Raw genomic sequence first — 20257 nt, forward strand, 5'->3', positions numbered from 1 at the left:
CCCGATGCAGGGGGGAAGAGCGTATTTTGCCATCTGCTAAGAGCTAACGGCTATAGGCTGATAGCGTCGCCAACGCGATCGCGGATCATTGTCTGCGAGTGACCAAAATACTTTAAAATATCGCCCTGTTACTGTCTCATCCATCTCCTTTTCGCTTCCAATGTTATAATAAGTGGCAAAGGTGCTTTTTTACCGTTAAACACAATTTGCATAATAATTTGGAACTAATTTTGGACTTGATGCCCTCATATTCTTCCATAAACAAATACACAGGATATGTACCCCTACCTGAGATAATCCACCTCTGACAACAATTTATACTTACACAAAAATCTAGTCTTACTGCCAGTAGATACCAAAGACCTGGTCGCCTACACAGAGCAGAACGAGCACGCAAAACAAAAAAGGGTTGAGAGCAGAGGCAAGCAGCATGAAAAAATCAGATTTATCAGATAAACCAAGGATTAAGACATATAGTAAATGTAAAGTTCAGGTTATTTTAATTTAAAAAAAAAACATTTAAAGCTTTATTCAGTGTCATGACAAGTGAGCAAAGTGGAAAGCTACCACAGTCATTCTTCATTCTGTATGACTATTGTGTTCCTGACAGAAGTTCAGTTTTAACATTTAAGAAACTTATCTGGATCTATTGGTCTAAGCACCATAACTTGGTGTTTCTGCAGTTTGGAACCAAAGTGGTCAAAGTGCCACTCATTTCCCCCAATAGGAAGCAGGATTTCCTCTTGTCCTCTCTGTCTTCTGATTGGTGTCATTGCTCTACTCTTCAACTAAAGCCTCATAGTACTATCCTGCAAAAACATACATCTTCTCAATCTCCCTTTGAATCTAAATTTAGTCTTGCACAGTGCAATCTGCTCTCAGGGTTCAAGCTCCAGGCACATTTTTAGCACATAATGTCTATTTACAACAGTTTAAAGTCAATGATGAAGTCAATAAAGGGAATTAATCCTGAAAAGGGTGCTTTGTGATATTTAAAAAAAAAAAAAAAACCCTTTTGCTTTCATTATGAGTCTTGCCTGACACTTGAAGTTGACTTTCATTTTCTTGCTGAATGGAGAGGTCAGATTGTTTGTTTCCTACTTCCTGCCTACCCTGCCAAAAGGTCTGCAAAGCTTGTGGAACTTCCAGGAGTTTGACCAGGCGTAACTACTCATGTGACAGGATATCCATCTGTCTGATTAAAAAGGGAAGGCACTGAGTCTCTGGATCACTGTTGCTCCATGTCACACACCTTTGTATACACCAGACCCCTTTGCTCATGACAGGAAATCTCTGCTACAGCCTCATCCAACAGTAACTGCAAACTACACAAGGATAATGTTGCCCTGTTTAAATTTTGCTGTGGTCCTCTGTGTCCTTGTCCAAGTCTTCTGCATCACCGCTGATATAGGTATGTAACACAGAAACATTTTTGTTGGTTAATACACTTGTGGCTTCATTTGAAAAACATATCCCATGGGAATGTGTTGCTGAATTTTCTTTTTGCTCTGCTCCAGACACGAGTAGCTTCCTGATTTTCAATGAAGATCACAACAAGTGCGTAAAGGTGGCGAGTGCCACCTTTATAACAGTGGATGCTTGTAATCCTCATGCCAAAGATCAACAGTTCCGATGGGTCTCTGAGTCTCGTCTCCTCAGTTTGTCCCTTAAGCTGTGTTTGGGTACAACAGCGATAAAAGACTGGGTGAAGGTGCAGCTCGTGGAATGTGATGAGAGCAATGACCTCCAGCATTGGCAGTGTAAGAACGATACCCTCTTTGGCCTAAAAGACCAGGACCTGCACTTAAACTGGGGCAACCGCAATGAGAAAAGCGTCATGATCTACAAAGGTTCTGGGATCTGGAGTCGCTGGAGGATATATGGCACTCAGGGGGACCTCTGTTCAAAGGGATATCAAGGTAGGAATGATGGGCACAAGAGCCTACAAAGATAGCTAAACCTGAGTCTGCTTTAGCTTTGTAGAAAGTTTAGAAATGTGTTTTAGAAGGTCCTTGAACAGTGCATGCTTTAAAGTTGTTGTTTTTGGAATTTGTAAAGTACAATAAAAATTTTCTTACTTCCATTCAAATTACAAATGCAAAATATTACAATCTGTACAAAGCAAACTAGGTTATAAAAGTGCTATGGCTACTGATGAAATTACATTTACCATCTAAATATCTTAAAGTATGTGGAAGGTTGTTTTTTTATCTGATCTGAGTACGAAACTTGGCTTGGCTATAATAATATTTATTGGGGATTTTGTAGTTGTCTAGGGAAAGTAACATAGTTCTTATTCTTTCCCCCTTCTTTTTGAATATTTGGACAGAGTATGAATGTTTTAGCACATGTTAGAATATGTCGTTGTTTGGAGTGTAGCATTTGAGGATTTAAGCATTACGAAATTATGTTTTCAACTGCAGGTATAATTTTTAGAAAGATTTTCTTGGACTAGAGGGGAGCTGGTTACAGCATAGCTGTTGAGAAACTTGCTGTTCTTACTAAAAGTGAACACAGTCAGGGATCGCTGGTGAGACTGCATAATTGTCAGTGCAGCACAGATAATAAGCAGTCCTTATGAAGGCACTCTCTGTGCACAGCATAGGCAGCAAGTCTCAACTGTATAACTGGAATCCATGGTGGATAGGTGAAAAACCCACACTTTTTAAAGCTTGGTAACTCAAACAACCAAAAGCTGTATTAAGTTTTAACATCCACCATCACTTTCAGGTCAAGCTAAAACTTTAGACTCATTTATCACACCTGATAACCTATTTGCAAAGTACAAGTATGAGTTTGCGTGCTTTAATGTACTTTTGGTTTGGAGTGATTTGCAGTGATTTGTACTTACCATTTGCAACGTTTGCAGCACTTCCCAACATTCTGGAGCGTTTTGGGAAAAACCCCTTTTCATCATGGGCACGTGTCCATTACAAGCACAAGTTCATTTTCTAAATTTAAATGACTGATTTTAACCAGGGCAAGAAACCGAACACTACTCCTTCTCACTCAGCATCAGTAAACAAACTTGAGGGTAAATTGGCTGAAATCAATTGAATGAAGTTCTAAAAGCTTAAGAAAAGAAACCTAAGAAGTTGGGAGGCAAACTCTCATAATTATCAATCACATGCTGGTGAAATGACTGCACGTCTCCATTATTTGTATCTCCGCAGAGATATTCACACTAGGAGGAAATGCTTTTGGAACCGCTTGTCAGTTCCCTTTTAAGTTCCACGAGAAGTGGTACGCCGAATGCACTAAAGACGGTCGTACGGATGGACAGCTGTGGTGTGCCACAGAGAGAGATTATGATAAAGTGGGAAAATGGGGACTTTGTCCAACCAGAGGTAAGGAATGAAAAATCTCTTTAACCTGAAAGATGGTCTGATCCAGTCCACTTTACATCTATAATATGAAGACAGGAAGTCCTCCATGGTTACTTTTATTAAATCATGCACAAAAACTTTGTTTTTTATGAAGAATTAAGTGCTGCAGGCCCGTTTTCTGACCCTCTCTGACCTTTTCCTCTCATGGACTGTCAACACAGCACTGTCCTCTGTTTCCTCTTTTCACAGGCTTAAGTTTCCCCTGGCACTGCTCTTAAACTGAGGCAGGAAAGCAACAGCAAAATAAAGGGATCTCCCTTTACCAGACCGCTTTATAAAGTCAGAGTTCCGTCCCATCTGAGGCTGTAGAAGATGTTTCTTAAATTACATACTTTATATACTTTCTTCCTTTAAGTTTTGAAATTCTTATTGATACTTTCTGTTCCTGTATATCAGCTATTCCCAAAATTAAGACTGCTGTGGCCCACCTAAAAACCACAGACTCCCATGGGGCCCACCTTAATCTTTCTTCTAATCAAAATACAAGAAAAATCAGTGTATTTCTTTGAAAATGTTATTCAAAAAGCATAAACAACACAGGCTGTTGGCTATAAATTGCTAATGTTGCCCAATCAGTGTTAAGGCCCACCTGCCACACAAACCTCAGTACTATAATATCACAAACTAACCACCTCTTATTACTAATTTTAATTAACCTTAATTTAAATAAATACATTTATATACATATGTAATTGCATATACTTGTAATTTCAAACTGAATTTCTCTTATTACTGCAGCACCACCTGCAGTACCTTCACCGCCCACCAGGGCCCCCCCAGCTCACACTTCGGGAATCACTGTTATAGATCAACATGTCATCAAAACAGACATGTTTTAAATTGTGATAGCACCCAATCTTCAGTCCATATTCAAACCATGCAGGGTAATAAAAGAAACTGAATCCTTCACTGTGTACTGAAGTCAGGGAGCGTTCAATGAATTTAACTTCCTGATGTAAGTAATTTCCAGCTGTGTAATAATTTATAGCGCTTTGTGTCTTTACCATAATCTAGCATCCTCCAACTGGATCACTGACCCAGTCACAGGGGTTCAGTATCAGTTAAACGCACAGTCAGTGTTGACTTGGTATCAGGCCAGGAAGAGCTGCCAGCAGCAGGGAGCCGACCTCCTCAGCATCGTAGAGCTGCATGAGCAGTCATACATTTCAGGTACATAATCAGCCTTCTATCATCTGTGTTATATTGCTGATGATACATTAATTTCAAATGCATGTGTTGACACAGGGTTAGCAAATCATTTGGGCTCATCTCTGTGGATTGGGCTGAACAGCTTGGATTCTGATAGTGGATGGCAGTGGAGCAACGGAAACCCTTTCAGATATTTAAACTGGGCCCCAGGTTAGTATGTCTTGGTATATGTCATGGAATTGTGTGAGTTTTTTAAATACCTGGAGTACTTCAAAAGTACACCCTTTTATATTTAGCATTAACTAACCTGTGCTTCCCACAGGTCATCCATCATCAAACCCTGGGTTAAACTGTGCAACCCTAAATGCTGCAAAGGCCTCAAAGTGGGAGAGCAGCGTGTGCAGCAAGAAACTTGGTTACATTTGTCGTAAAGGAAACGCTACCAGTCTGCCCCCACCATCGAGTAAATTTCCATTTATTATGAGTCCATATCTTTACAATACAAACCTAGAAAGAGTTTGTTCTTAGCCCTTCTGGTCTCTGTCCACAGCCAAACAGCCTGGCTTTTGCCCCAATCACTGGGTTCACTATGCAGGAAACTGCTACTATCTGGTGAGGACTGCAGAGATGTGGAGTAATGCTTTAGCTGCATGCCGCAAAGAAGGAGGAGATCTTGCCAGCATACATAACATAGAGGAGCAGAGCTTCATTATTTCTCAATCTGGATACAGTAAGTGTACAAGAAGATAACAACAAATAACAATATCCTGCTAAAGTACTGAAATATCAGAAAGTAAGTACTCTATCGTGACGTGGAATAGGCCTACCTATTACCTACCTACCTATAAATGAAAAGAAATAATTTTACATTTTGAGAAAATATGAAACTAGCCTTGAGCTAATTAGCTTAGCATAGCATTAGCTAGGTTGTACAGTATGAGCTTTGTAACAAACTATAGCTGGCAGCACCTCCAAACCAGACTAAATAAATAAATTTGTGACGTTCATTAAACAATTCTATTATAAAAACAGCCTGAAAGAGTAAGGAGACATATATGACCACTTTCCGTCTCTATATACTTCAAACCTCAGTGCCGACAGATGTGCTCTGGATTGGCATGAATGACCAAAAGAACCAGATGCTCTTTGAATGGTCCGATCACTCACATGTCACCTTTACCCAGTGGCAGAGTGATGAGCCCTCTCATCTCACCAGCTTCCAAGAGGACTGTGTCCTGATTCAAGGAAAGGTAGCACAAATTCTTGCAAAACCACAATCAATTCTGTTATAAAGTTACAACTCTAAGACCCCTCTGTATTTCTTATACAGGATGGTAAGTGGGCAGATCACACTTGTGAGAAGTTGCATGGATATATGTGCAAGAAGAAGGCCTCGGCTAAACCAATTGGAGGCAGTCTAGCAGAAGTCAACAAAGGGTGCACTCTTGTGAGTTATGTCCTCTCCTTTAAATACAGGTGCAATTTAACAGAAAAGCCTTTATTCATCATTTTTTTCCCCTTTTTTTAGGGATCAATCAGGTTTGGTTCATACTGTTATAACATCGGAGCTGAGAAAAAAACCTTTGAAGAGGCAAAGCAGGCATGCTCAGGGGCTGGTGCGAACCTGGTGGATGTGTCTGATAGGTATATTTCATGTTTAGATGTTTTGTATTAGTTCAAATACCAAATATCCATTCATCTCTCCATCCATTTTGTTCAGCTTATCTGGGGCAGAAGCCCAAGCAGAGAAGCCCAGACCTTCCTCCTCCAGCTTGTCTGGGGGAACAACAAGGCATTCCCAGGGCAGCCCAGAGATATAACCTCTCCAGCGTGTCCTGGGTCTGCCCCGGGGCTTCTTCCTGGTGGGAGATGCCCATAAAACCTCACCCAGGAGGTGCCTAGGAGGCATCTTTGTCAGGTGCCCGACTCACCTCAGCTGGCTTCTTTCGATCTCGAGGAGAAGCGGCTCTACTCTGAGCCCCTCCCAAATCGCCGAATTTCTCATCCTATCTCTAAGGGAGAGGCCAGCCACCCTTTGGAAGAAGCCCATTTCTGCCGCTTGTATCCGAGATCTCATTCTTTCGGTCATTACCCGAAGCTCGTGACCATAGGTGTGGGTAGGGACGTAAATCGACCAGTAAATTGAGAGCTTTGCTTTTACACTCATCTCTCTGTTAACCACAACAGATCGGTACAGTGTCTGCATCACTGTGGCCGCTGCACCAATCCGTCTGTTGATCTCCCGCTCCCTTCTCCCGTCACTTGTGAACAACACCCTGAGATACTTAAACTCCTCCACTTGGGGCAGGAACTCGTCCCTAACCCGAAGTGGGCACTCCACCCTTTTCCGGCTGAGGACCATGGCCTCAGATTGGGAGGTGCTGATTCTCATTCCCACCACTTCACACTCGGCTGTGAATCGTTCCAAGGTGAGCTGGAACCCCATCACCAGATGAAGCCAACAGAATCACATCATCTGCAAAAAGCAGAGATGAGATCCTGAGACCACCCAAGTGAAAGCCTTCCACCACTTGGCTACGCCTAGAAATTCTGTCCATAAAAATAATGGACAGAATTGGTGACAAAGGGCAGCCCTGGCTGAGCACATCACCCACCAGGAACGACTTCGACTTATTGCCGGCTATGTGGACCAAGTTCTTGCAACGGTTGTATAAGGACTGAATGGCCCGTAGCAATGGGCCAGACACCCCATACTCCCGGCCCACCACCCACAGGACCCCCCCCCCCCCCCCCCCCCGAGGGACACGGTCGAATGCCTTTCCCAGGGAGGCTGAGGAGTGTGATTCCCCTGTAGTTGGAACACAGCCTCCGGTCCCCTTTCTTAAAGATGGGAAGCACCACCCCGGTCTGCCAGTCCAGGGGTACTGCCCCTGATCTCCACACAACATTGTAGAGGCATGTCAACCAAGATAGCCCTACAACATCCAGAGCCTTCAGAAACTCGGGACACCGCTTTCTCCTCCTGAGTCGCCTGACGGTTTGCCAGAATCTCTTCAAGGCAGTCCAAAAGTCTTTTTCCATGGCCTCTCCGAACTCCTCCCACACCCGAGTTTTTGCTTCAGCCACCACCCGCTTAAGTCCAATAACAAAACAAGTGACGTGAGCATTGAAGTCTCCCAGTAGGACAACAGACTCTCCAGGAGGACCACCCTCCAGTACCCCACCCAGGGACTCCAAGAAGGCTGGGTACTCTGAACCGCCAATCGGCGCATAAGCACAGACGACGGTCAGGACTCATTCCCCGACCTGGAGGTGAAGGGAAAAAACCCTCTCGTCCACTGGGAGAAACCCCAACATACCGGCAGCAAGCCAAGGGGATACCAAGATACCCACCCTGGCCCGCCACCTCTCACCAGGGGTAACTCCAGACTGAGACAGAGTCCAGCCCCTCTCCAGGAGGCTAGTTCCAGAGCCCAAGGTGTACGTTGATGTGAGCCTGACTATATCTAACCGGTACCTCTCAACCTCACGCACTAACTCAGCCTCCTTCCCCACCAGAGGGGTGAAATTCTGTGTACCAATTGCCAGTCTTGGTAGCCGGGGATCGGTCCTCCGCTCCTGGCCGCCGCCCGGCTCACAATGCACCCGGCCCCCACGGTGCCTCCTGTGGGTGGTGGGCCTGCACCACCTTTGCTTTTTGTTCTATTGGTAGACCATACATTTTCAATATTGTGCAATAATTTTCATTTACGTAGTCATTAGAAGTTGAAACTAGATTAAAATTGGATTGCACAGTCCTTGCTCATATCATTACTCAATTCTTGAGGAACATGGTTTCAGTTCTTTCTTCAGTTTTTTTTTATTTTTATTTTTTATAGGGGATGCAAAAGAAATCACTGGACAAGGGTAGCTTTACTAGAGCTCTGATCACTTGATCGTGATCGCCTACTTTTACATAAAAATCCTTTAATATTAGAGCCTTCATCAGACTAGTATGGACAGTACTGAACCATGACATGAAAATTTGTTTGTCTGTTTTGGACTTTACAACTATTCCACACTTAATTCTAATGCAGAAATGTCACACATATGCCAAACTTTGTGTATGTTTTCATGCAGATATGAGAATGCTTTTCTGGTCAGTTTGGTGGGCTTGAGACCAGAGAAGTACTTCTGGACAGGCTTATCGAACACAGAAGACAGAAACATGTTCAAATGGATGACTGAAAGAGCGGTCACGTTCACTAATTTCAATGTGGGAATGCCAGGTACACCTTAGACTCTTTAACCTTATACACTCTTTAACTTATTACAATCCAGAGTCAGTTTTGATGTGTGTTTGGCATCACTGTCCTGTTGGAATACCCATTTGTGCCCAAGTTTGTGTCCATCTAGCCAATGATTTGAGAAGTTGTAGAATTTGGAAGAATTCACCCTTTGTGTAATGTAGCAGAACCATTGTCAGCAAAACAGTCCTAGAGCATATAGAGCATGTTGCTACCACCACCATGCTTGGCAGTTGATACAGTGTTCTTAATTTACTCCTCCCCTTTACTCCTATTATTTTGGCTGAATAGTGGACAGCTTCAAATTTTAGTCGAGCTTGAAGGTGCTGATTTCTGAAACTGGCTTCACTATTGACAGTGAAGCTGGGATTACAGCAGTTTCCAGTTCATGTCTTTTTTTTTTCTTTTTTTTTTTGTCTGTCCCGTTTGGTTCTTTTGCCATCAGAATTATTGTCTAAAGGCGAGGAAAGATGCCCGACGGATTTACTTTACCAAATTGACCATCCCAGCCTTGCCGTAATGGTCTATTTGATTCACCTTTTATTGTTTATTTTATTTATTTTTTTATTTTCACTTGCTAGATTCGGGACAGACTTGAATGAGGAAAAGAAAAGGGAGAAAGGAAGAGGGGGAAAAAACAGCAGAGAAGAGGGACGGGGATAAAGGGCAAAAAAACAAAAACCAACTAAATAAGCAGACAAAAAAAATACATATATCAATCACCTGGATCACCTGTTGAGAAAGAAAAAAGAAAACAAGCAGAAGAAAATGAGAGCAATACAATAAACAACATCAAGATGATCTATGGGAATATAACAGTAAATACTAAATATTAAACATTATTGTGCAGCACGTAAGATCGACAGCGCACAGTGTGCTTTGAGGTAGGAGCCAAAAAGGGTGTATGTGTGTGTGAGCACCCGTGTGTACACCTGTGAGCATGGACACGCTTGTATTTAAAAGGTTCCTTCATGTAATGATCTGCTAGAGGGTGTGGGGAGCCACAGCCCCGTCCACCAGGGCATGAAGCAGGTATGGAGGAGATCAAAACTCCAGACATCCAGAGGCCCCCAGTTTCCAGTTCATGTCAATATTCAGTCTTGGTTGTTCCTAGCTTGTTCCTGAACTAACTAAATTTCCTCTCAATTGAGGGAGAAAGTTAAGGTCTTCTTCCAGATTTTGGCAATGTGGTGACCAGTGTTGGGACTAACGCGTTATTAAGTAACGCGTTACAGTAACTACGTTATTATTGTGGTAACGAGCACGGTAACTAGTTATTATGCCAAAATCAGGAACGCGTTAGTCGTTACTGGGATTTAGATAGGGTCGTTACTCGTTACTTCGTGTGGTGGCTATCGCGGAGCTTCCACAGATTCAGTAACATTAGCAAGTGGTGGAGGCAGCAGGTGGATGAAGGAAAAGGGAGGCAGAAGGAAAAGAGACCCGAGGCGGCCACCGGTCCAAGTGTGAACTGAACTTCAGGTAAGAAGTTATGACCTGCAGTCTCTCTGGGTCAGATATAAACCAAGTTTAGGTGTAGTTTATTTTCGTTATTCTGACTTTTTCCGTACTGCGTGCTAGCTAGCATGACGGGGTTTCTATACAGCTGGGTGGTGCTATGATGTTAATGATGTTGAACTTTATTTTGTTCATAAGTTATTAGAGTTGCCAACCGTCCCGTCTGGTATTCAGAGAAAATATTACGCGTTTCTTATTGAGGTGAAAAGGAACAGTTTGTCCCGTAATTCAGCTACAATGAAAAAGGCACAAAGCTGGAGTTATTCTGTGTCTTTGCTGCACAGCTGCCTATTCTTCTTTCATTCTCCCCCCTCCCTCTCCCGTTTCTACTTCAGTCATGAAAACTGATCAGTGATCAGCTGATCGGCTCTCTTGTTTGTTTATCGCCCACTTTGCGCCGAAAGAGGAAACCAGCGGATGTCGCGCTAAACAACAGCAGCACGTTTAAGCTTGATCAGCTGTTGTTAGAATTTAATATTAATTTCTAGTATCAGCTGATGTTTGCTGGAGCCACAGCTGTAAAAGCTGCTGGTCATGATATGACTTGGTTATCTGGTGAGAGGGAAACATGAAGATGAAACCAGGAGATGTCCTTACTGGATCATCAGAGTTGAACAGGTGATGGAGAAACAGGTTTACCTTTTAGGTGACATGAATGACTTGATGGGAAGTTATGAACTATTTCTGAGAGATAAATAACACCAGGGTCCTTTTTTAGGTAGCTGACAGCTGGTAACTGTGCAGGTGCGGATCTAGCAAAGTGTGGCCAGGGGGGCATGTAGGGTGTGATGGCTGCACTTACAGCCACACAGTGGTAATATCACCATGTTAGTGGTCTTTTTTGGACTTTAACCTGTGCCTAAGTTTCCTTCACTGCTCGGTCCATCACATAGGGCATTAACGGGGAAAGGGGGGCACAAAGAAATACTTTTCTTTCTTATTCTCATTTAAAATGTCTAGCTTTTAAAAAAATAATTATCTGAATCTTACAACAAACGATTGATAGATTGATGCATATATACCATCAAAACAGTGAACATCACTGTCACAACAGCGTTTGTTTTCATTCAAAGGCTTTAAGATTTTTCCTATAATGGTGGGCCAGTCTCTAGTCAAAATGTCCGGGCCAATTTTCTGTCCCAGTCCAGCTCTGTATGCAGCTCATCTGCAGTCTGGTGTCATCTTCCTATTCAGAAGGCAGAATTTCTGAGTTCTGAGTACAATCAAAGCACCACGACTGCAGTTTTTGTGTTGGATGTAAAAGGCGCACATGACGCTGTGACGTAGGCTAGAATCATGGCAGTAGTCAACGACGGTCCAGGTGTGGGATTTCTCTCGTGGAAATATGCACATTATCTTTTCCTTTCTATTGGTAGGTGGCACAGTGCACTGTGGCAAGTAAGCAAGCTAGAAGACTGGCAAAGTTATGGAAGCAACACATTAACAAGAGAATTCTGAGTAAAACCAAAGTTACTTTCCCTAGTAACTAGTTACTTTGAAAGTAATGAGTAACTTGAAGTAACTGAGTTACTTTTGAGAGAAGTAACTAGTAATGTAACTAAGTTACTATTTTAAAGTAACTTACCCAACACTGGTGGTGACACAGCTGAATAACTTGTGATTAAGCTAAATCATTTAAACTGATATTCTCGGAATCTGAAGTTGTTTAGAGTTCTCCTTCTTCACTTCACTTGGTCTTTGCCATTGTTCTGAGAATGCTGTCATGATAATCATTGTCATGTAATTCATGATCACTAATGAGAAGTTATGCTCAACATAGTTTCTTTTCTGTATTAGATTGAATCTAATCCGTATGCTTTTATCTTACTCTAATAAAAGACAGAAAACAAGGATGTGTTGCCATGACAACTGGAGTTTTTGCTGGACTATGGGATGTTGTCAGCTGCAGTAACAAGGAGAAGTATATTTGCAAGAAACGTGCTGAGGGTGTGCAGACAACAACAGCTCCACCCACCACTCTGGCCGCGGCCTGTGCTTCTGAGTGGACCCCGCTCAGCAAAGGGAACAAATGTTTCAAAGTAGGAGCACAAACTTAAGAACAATAACAAATTTGTGCCGTTTCAGTAATAAAACACTGGCTTCCCCCCCCCCCCCCCCCTTTTTTTTTTTTCACTCCTTAATAAAGGCGTACAAGAAACGTCAAGAGGAAAAGAAGACTTGGTCTGAAGCACGGGACTTCTGCAGGGCCATTGGCGGGGACCTCATAAGCTTACACAGTCATCAGGAATGTAGAGAGCTCAAGTATGTTTACTTGCACTAGCTAACAGCTTGCATATCTCAGAATTCATACTGGGTAAATCAACAAGTCAGATAATCAGTGCTTGTGTTTTTTACTTTCATACAGTGTCTACTACAGTGAAAAATTCTGGATAGGCCTCAGCTTACAGGGAACCAATGGAGGTTTTGTCTGGAGTGATGGATCACCGGTATGTAGAAATTCAGAACAATCAGGAAAAGTTTTAATTATTACTGCTCTCATTTCCTGCCTAATTATGTATCTTTGTAAAAACTTTGACCTAGTTTGACTTTGAGAACTGGGGCTATGGAGAACCAAATAACCACAATGACAACGAGCACTGTACAGAGATGGACCTTAACTTAAGAATGAGGTGGAATGATCGACACTGTGATGCCTACAATAGCTGGATTTGCCAGTTACGCAAAGGTGAGACAGGCTGATCATATCTTGGAATTTCAGCTCACACAGAGCCAGATTTCCAAACATTTGGTGTTAAATTAAAGCTTGGTAATATTTGTGGGTCTCGTTTATTTATTCTCAGGTGTGACTCCCAACCCCGAGCCTGTGATATCTGTACAAGGTAAGTTTAATTATTGTTCAGAGAAAAGTCTAGTTGATTCAACAGATCTTTTTATTTCACTGAGAAATACAGTTTAGGTCAGTTGATTCACCACTTCTGTCTAGACTCAACGATGCCCTCTGCTATTTCATTGATTGGTCTAAAATGTAAATTATACCTCATTAATTCATTTATGGTTCTTTGAGTCTAAACCCTAAGGATTCTTTAATATTTCTGCCTTTTTTCTTTTCATAAATCAACTTAAAGATTTACAAAGCTGCCTGCATGACTGAACTCCCAATGACTGTTTTTGCTCTCTTTGCAGAATACAACACCACAGACGATGGATGGCTTCTATACAATGACAGCCAGTATTACCTGAACATGAACAAACAGAGTATGGAAGCAGCCAGAGCCTATTGCAAAAAAAACTTTGGTGAACTTGTAGTCATCACAGGAGAGAGCGAGAGAAAGTTCCTTTGGAAACAGGCAAGAAATATAGAATACATTTCCAAACCTGATAAATCAAATCAGGACCTTTGTGCATTTTGTTTAAATTCTAAAATCCACAGAGCCTCTTTTTCCTTTTCCTCCTAATATAAAGTCGCATTTTATGTTTCAACAGATTTCTAGAGGAACACAAGGACAGTACTACATCGGCCTGATAGTGAATTTAGATAAATCGTTTAGGTAAATCAAAATGCATTATTTACAAAAAAAAAAACACTAGCTGTTTACAAACAACCTTCATCAAATGTTTAGGATTCTTGATAACTTGTTAATTCTCTTCTTTTCATTTTAAGCTGGCTTGATGGCACCCCTGTAACTTACACCGCATGGGAACACAATGAGCCCAACTTTGCCAACAATGATGAAAACTGTGTGACTATGTACAACAGCATGGGTGAGTCTAATACAGAGAAAATCTATATTGTAATTTATGGTAAATGTTAGTAAAAAATTAATCCCTAAATCCCTTGAAATGATTTGAAATTCAATTCAATTCATAATTTTCTGTAAATTCTTAACATGTAGGGTACTGGAATGATATTAACTGTGGTATTGAGCTTCCGTCGATATGTAAGAGAAGCAACAGTTTTATCAATACAACAATGGCCCCGACCACAGCTCCCAAAGGAGGATGTGCTCCAGAGTGGCTAGCTTTCCAAGGAAAGGTAAATACATATGTACTACACAGATTATTCCAGGTAAATGTCTTTAATTAAACAAACAAATAAATAAAAAGTATGGAAAAATATCCTGGCCAAGTTGATTTCTGCCCATTTGTTATTTCAGTATAAACGCCCTGATTACATTTTATTTACACAGTGCTACAAATTTGTTGTGGGGAATCACAAAAACTGGCACGATGCCAGGACACACTGCATAAACCAGGGAGGAAATCTGCTTTCTATAACCAGTGAGAAAGAGCAAGGTGAGTGACAGGAGTGTTGCAAAGTGCAGTTCATGTTTAAACATATCGGCTGATTTTCATGTGTCACTAAATTACATTGCAATAATTCCTTTCTAGCTTTCCTAACAACACAGATGCTGAACTACAAGGAAGATTTTTGGATTGGTATGAATGATGTCAACTGGGAGATGCGCTTTGTGTGGACAGATGGGAAAAGTATTTCCTACACCAACTGGGCCTTAGGGGAGCCAGCATCAGCACCTCCAGGAAGATATTTTCATGAGGTTTTTCTGAGAATTTTTTCTCTCCCTCACACGCTTTAATTTAGAAAAGACATTGAATTAGACTGAGTGCTGCCTATCCAGACAGCTAATATTAAATAAACAGTTTAGTTTAACAGTATGGCACATGTATGTGCCCCAGATGTTCCCAGTCACCTTAGCACATGATTAGGAAGAAGTCTAATATGATATTCAAAAGATCACTTTTAATCACTGAAATGGTAGTATTTCTTTGTTATCCCATGCTTCCAAGTCAAGGTTTGGTCTAATGAACATATACAATATTTAAAATCTTTGTTTCATAATCAGTACTATAGAAAGAAAAAAACAACAGCAGCTATGTTTCCAGTTATCGAGTTCAGGAGTCTCTCGCAGCTGCCACAGGGTCAGAGGCGGGCACACAGTGGCCTTTGCTGGGTGAAGAGACACAGAGAGGTGGACATCCGTGCTCACAGTCAATTTAGAGTCATCAGTTAACCTAACCTGCCTGCAGAGCATGCAGGCAGACACAGCACCACTTGTATCTACTTTTAGTTAAATAAGTAATAGGGGTGCAACGATACACAAAATTCACGGTTCGGTTCGGTTCGATACTTTGGTGTCACGGTTCGATATTTTTTCGATACAAAAAAAATGTTCATGCCTTTTTAATTTGTCATTTATTAAAATTATAAATATATATTTTAACTCAAAAGTACAGTTTTTAAATTTAACCCTAACCCTTGTGCGTGTTTTTTATTTTGACAGCGAATGCGCACCTGTGGACCACTTATGTGCAGCCCTGGTTATTTAGCTCGTCATATTGCAGCCACAGAAATTCTTTTGTCCATGAAACCATAAAGCTGCACTTTCTTTTTGCCTCATAGTCTGATTTGTCATAACTTCTCCGTTTTGTGGTAAGCTTTTCTTTGGCTCTCACTTCTTCACCCTGACCTGTCTTATTTGGCTCAGCAGAACTGAAATATATATCTGTCTGTGAAGGTTCTCAGTCATCCAGGTCATCGTAGTCAAATATAAATCCTGCTGCTTTTACACACGCACTCACATAAGCTCAGCGATTCTCTGCGCGATCAACCTCTCACATGTGTAAGCTGCGGGAGATTTCACTTGTCATGTTTGCATAGTAAGCTAACGATTAATAAGACGATGTCAGAGGAATTGGTGCACAAATTATCATCACTCACAGATCAGTGCTGTCGCTCTCTATACACAGTTCGCACGATTGCAAAGTGAAAGCAAAAAAACAAGCGCAAATTCAAACGCGACTTCAATATGTCACATATTGACAGTGGCTCACCGATGCCAATGACATAATTACCCAGCTACATTTCTGAAAGAATGCAAAAGCATTGACATATATTTTTCCTTCCTACAATAGCCCGACGGGCAGGGCAGAGATAGATTTTGGTAGCCCGACTGAAAAAAATCGCTAGCTCCAGGACGTTGGGCTAGCAATATTGCGAGCCCTGTATCTGATTGAGGAATCACTCATCTTTGGAAAAGAGAGTTTATTACAGAGAAATGTCTCTTTCCAAAATAAAAGCTATACTATCCGCTTCTTCTGGGCTATATTCTCAGCAGCATATTAAACAGCTGTCTAAATGACTCGGCTAAAGTTAGTAGCATGCTTGTTGTTTTTGTCTTTGCACTAGGATGATGTCGGTGTAAATGTGCAGTCATATTCGTTGTGTTCCCACTAGTGCTTTCAGGTTAATCTCGTTGAAATGACCTTAACGCCACAACACGGCAAATCTCCGTTAACGAGCTACCGCCGATCGCCCATGCATGGGGCTAGACGGCCAACACGTTAACGAGCTAACTGCGTTAACACGCTAGTTCCCACCCATGTAATTGAGCATTGCATGGCACATCCAACATACTGTTTTACTTTAGTCCATGACTGCTTACCTTCAGGGTCATACGTCACATGAAAACCAAAATAATTCCAAACGCCAGATCTGAATGAGGGTGGGGGAGGTCCATGTTGTAAGGAGAGCTTAACTTCTGTCTCGCTAGCTTGCCCTGCGCTCTTCCTTCTGACGATGCTGTCTGTGTTGAGCGCTCAGTGAATCTGCGTTCGACTACTCCGCCTAGGCTGCACTGTCGACCCTAGGCGGAGTAGTCGAACGCAGATTTACTGAGCACTCAACACAGACAGCATCGTCAGAAGGAAAGTTGATAAAATAAATTACAAATTTTGTATTGTTCGATACATATGCGTACCGAACCGAAAGCACTGTATCGAACGGTTCAATATCGATACGAATATCGTTGCACCCCTAATAAGTAAATCTGTAAACTCTTTTACTCCACCAGCCATTCTTCCTCCATCACACAGTGATTACACAGATTATGTGTGCATGCCCCAGTGGTAATATTTATGTAAGACCAATAAGGCAAACATTTACTTACTCAAACGGTGTGTAAAAAGAAATGTCAGCATACTATCATCATAATACAATCAATGGAAACAAACCTTTTTTTTCTGCTTGACAGTCCTATGACTGCGTGATCATGATGGGCACCAGTGCCAGAAAAACTGGATACTGGAAGGTGGATGACTGTCAGTCAGATTATGGCTTCATCTGTAAAAGAAAAATTGGTGAGTAACAAACTGACGAGGCCACACTATCAGTAAAGCATGCTGTTAAATTTGAAGGCGCTCTCTATTATCCTTATCCTTAAATGTATTATGCAACTCACCTCTATGAGTCACAAGATCAAGCTTCAGACAACTTTTTTAACTCTTGGATCTGTGTGATGTCAGTGACTAACCCTAATATGGTCATGTTGCCTATGGCCACAATAGCCCTAGTAACAGTCAGCCAATCAGAACAATCAGTTTACAGTTAGCTTAACAATACCCAGCATAAACAAAAATGATTTCAACATTTAAATTATTTAAAAGTGTGACTTGTCATGAATTGTTGAATGAAGGCAGTTGAGAGGACGCTGAATCATGATGTTGAAACAGGCATTACAACAGAAATGCGTCATTACACTGCATGAAAAACAAAAGAAAAACACAAAGAGAATGGCTAGGAGCCAAACAGGAAGCACAACCAGAAGCAAAACAGGTGATCTGACAAAAAAAGACGGGCTTCAAAACAGGACTCTGTATACACAGGGGGCTGCTGAGGATGAAGAAGGTCAAAGTACAGGAGCAAGTAATCAAACAGAAGTGAAAACAATGAGAGAAACAGGAGGGGTGAAAAAGCAAAGTGGAAAATAGTTCAGTTTTGTGTAATCGAACTTGAGTTGCAGAGACCTTACGTAGACATTTCTTGTGACTGTGATTACCAGCTAATGTGTGTCATTTACTCAGATTCACAAATTGCTGTCAAACCCACAACTGTGTCACCAAAGACCTTCTACAAGCTCGGCAATGACTCCTACAAAGTGGTGACCCAGAAAATGCGCTGGGATGAGGCCAGGAGGCAGTGCCAAGCAGATGATGCAGAGCTGGCTAGCATCCTGAGCCCCGTAGCACACGCATACGCCACCTTGCAGATTCTCAAGCTCAACGAGCCTTTGTGGATTGGCCTCAACAGCAATGTGGTAGGGGTCTACCTGTTACAGCTTATTGCTGGTTCAAGCAGGATTTCAAGTTGAGATTTTGACCTTGTTTCTAGCTCTGTGTCAGTTTTCAACGATTTTATTTTTTCAGACTGGTTTTCACTTCAAGTGGGTGGATAACTGGGCTCTGTCATACACCAAATGGGGCAAAAATGAACCTAAAAATAACTACGCCTGTGTGTATGTAGATGTGGACAAAACATGGAAGACTGCACCATGTACCAATACCTATTATTCCCTTTGCAAAAGGTCACAAGGTGAGACATTCTGTGTTTTACACTTTGTACACACTCACTATGCAAAGTTAGCAGGCAGCTCATAAGACTGGCATAAAACCTGCTCCTTCTTTTTCAGTTGTAGCTCCCACTGCTCCCCCGCAGCTTCCTGGAGACTGTCCACAATCAACAAGCAGGAGAACATGGATACCTTTCAGAGGCCATTGTTATTCCTTCTTCAGCTCAGTGACCAACGACTGGGCCCACGCCTCAATTGAATGTATAAAAATGGGTAAGTTACAAATAATTCAACGTAAACAGAGAATTATGTCCATGTTTATAACCTTTAGCTTTTAACTGTTGTACCATGTTTATCAGGTGCTTCTCTAGTGAGTATTCAGGACCCTATTGAGAGTAAATTCATAGAAGAGAATGTGGAGATTCTCCAGGACAGTGCCAAAACCTTTTGGATTGGCATGTACAAGACCCATGAAGGTGAGGTTAACTTCAGCATAATATATACATGTATATACACACCGACACATTGGATATGTGTTGATAAATTAACATGTGTCTCCGCTTCAGACAAGTGGATGTGGATCGATGACAGCCCTTTGGACTATACCAACTGGAAATCAGGAATGCCACAGTCAGAGTCGTGTGTGTACATCAGTTCTTACACTGGTCTGTGGAGTACGACAGAGTGCAGAAGGTCATTTTCTTTCATCTGCAAAACACCAAAAGGTAACTTAAAGAAGCTTTTTTTAAAAAAATATATTCAAATAAGCCTTGTATGTATTTACTGATTTATTTACTGATTTATCATTTTAGTTATTAAACCTACAGAAAAGCCTCCATTTGTTGGTAAGTTGTTAAAAATATATAACATATATTTTTTAATTTTTCAAATCTGAGTAAATTCACTGCTCCAACTTTACATTTTTGCCTCCTCAGCCCACGTCGTCCAGGAAACTACACACGGGTCCGCTGGCATCACTGTGGCTATAGTATTAATTGTAATCGCCATAGTTGGACTTGGTGCCTTCCTCCTGTTCCGTAAAAGGATACCTAGGATACCTGCCCCCACCCTGGGAGAATCCACCTTTGACAACAAGTTATACTTCAACAATCCAAACCGAGCAGCGGTGGACACCAAAGGGCTGGTTGCGAACATAGAACAGAATGAGCAAGCATAGAAAGGCAGGAGAGGATTGGCAATCAACCCCATGAAAATTAGATTTCTGTTTTCATTTTATGTTTATATTTTGGATCACTTCTCTGGAAACTGGAACTGTTTGGTGGGGGGGGGGGGGGGGGGGGGGTTGGTTTGCAATTGTACGATTTGTATCAAAAATAGTGATTACAAATTATTGCGTTTTTGTTTTTCATGATAATGTGAAATGTGTACAAATTTTTTTGTTTTGTTTTAATGAATGATGAGAATGACAAAAAGTGAATTTTAGTGCTATTTGACAAATCTTTTTATGGCATTTAAATCAAAGCCTGATTAAAAAAATATGAAAAGATGAAGAAAAAATTACATTTTTTTTACTTTTAAGTGAATGAATAGAAGCATTGTATTTATTTAGAGCCGTGATATACATGAAGACTGGGCTGATTTCCACTAAGTTATGGTAAACATGAATAGTTGA

The 20257-nt window shown here is 41.4% G+C and overlaps 1 protein-coding gene across 1 annotated transcript; it reads left to right on the forward strand.

Moving 5' to 3' along the window:
• Nucleotides 1–1259: 1259 nt before the first annotated feature.
• Nucleotides 1260–19905, forward strand: mrc1a (mannose receptor, C type 1a). Its single transcript, XM_085468209.1, has 30 exons — nucleotides 1260–1411; nucleotides 1518–1919; nucleotides 3174–3347; nucleotides 4401–4556; nucleotides 4632–4745; nucleotides 4858–4998; nucleotides 5086–5265; nucleotides 5628–5785; nucleotides 5866–5982; nucleotides 6064–6179; nucleotides 8616–8764; nucleotides 12140–12339; nucleotides 12447–12562; nucleotides 12666–12747; nucleotides 12842–12986; nucleotides 13102–13140; nucleotides 13445–13608; nucleotides 13745–13809; nucleotides 13923–14023; nucleotides 14155–14294; nucleotides 14449–14554; nucleotides 14651–14817; nucleotides 17311–17416; nucleotides 18140–18372; nucleotides 18482–18647; nucleotides 18745–18897; nucleotides 18984–19100; nucleotides 19191–19349; nucleotides 19437–19469; nucleotides 19560–19905. The coding sequence occupies exons 1-30, from the start codon at nucleotides 1339–1341 to the stop codon at nucleotides 19799–19801; spliced, it is 4314 nt and encodes a 1437-aa protein (XP_085324335.1). The 5' UTR covers nucleotides 1260–1338; the 3' UTR covers nucleotides 19802–19905.
• Nucleotides 19906–20257: the final 352 nt, after the last annotated feature.

This window comes from Copadichromis virginalis, linkage group LG9 (genome assembly GCF_057382275.1).
Source record: "Copadichromis virginalis isolate Kocher_CV1m ecotype Utaka linkage group LG9, C_Virginalis_male_GT1.1, whole genome shotgun sequence".
NCBI lineage: Eukaryota > Metazoa > Chordata > Actinopteri > Cichliformes > Cichlidae > Copadichromis > Copadichromis virginalis.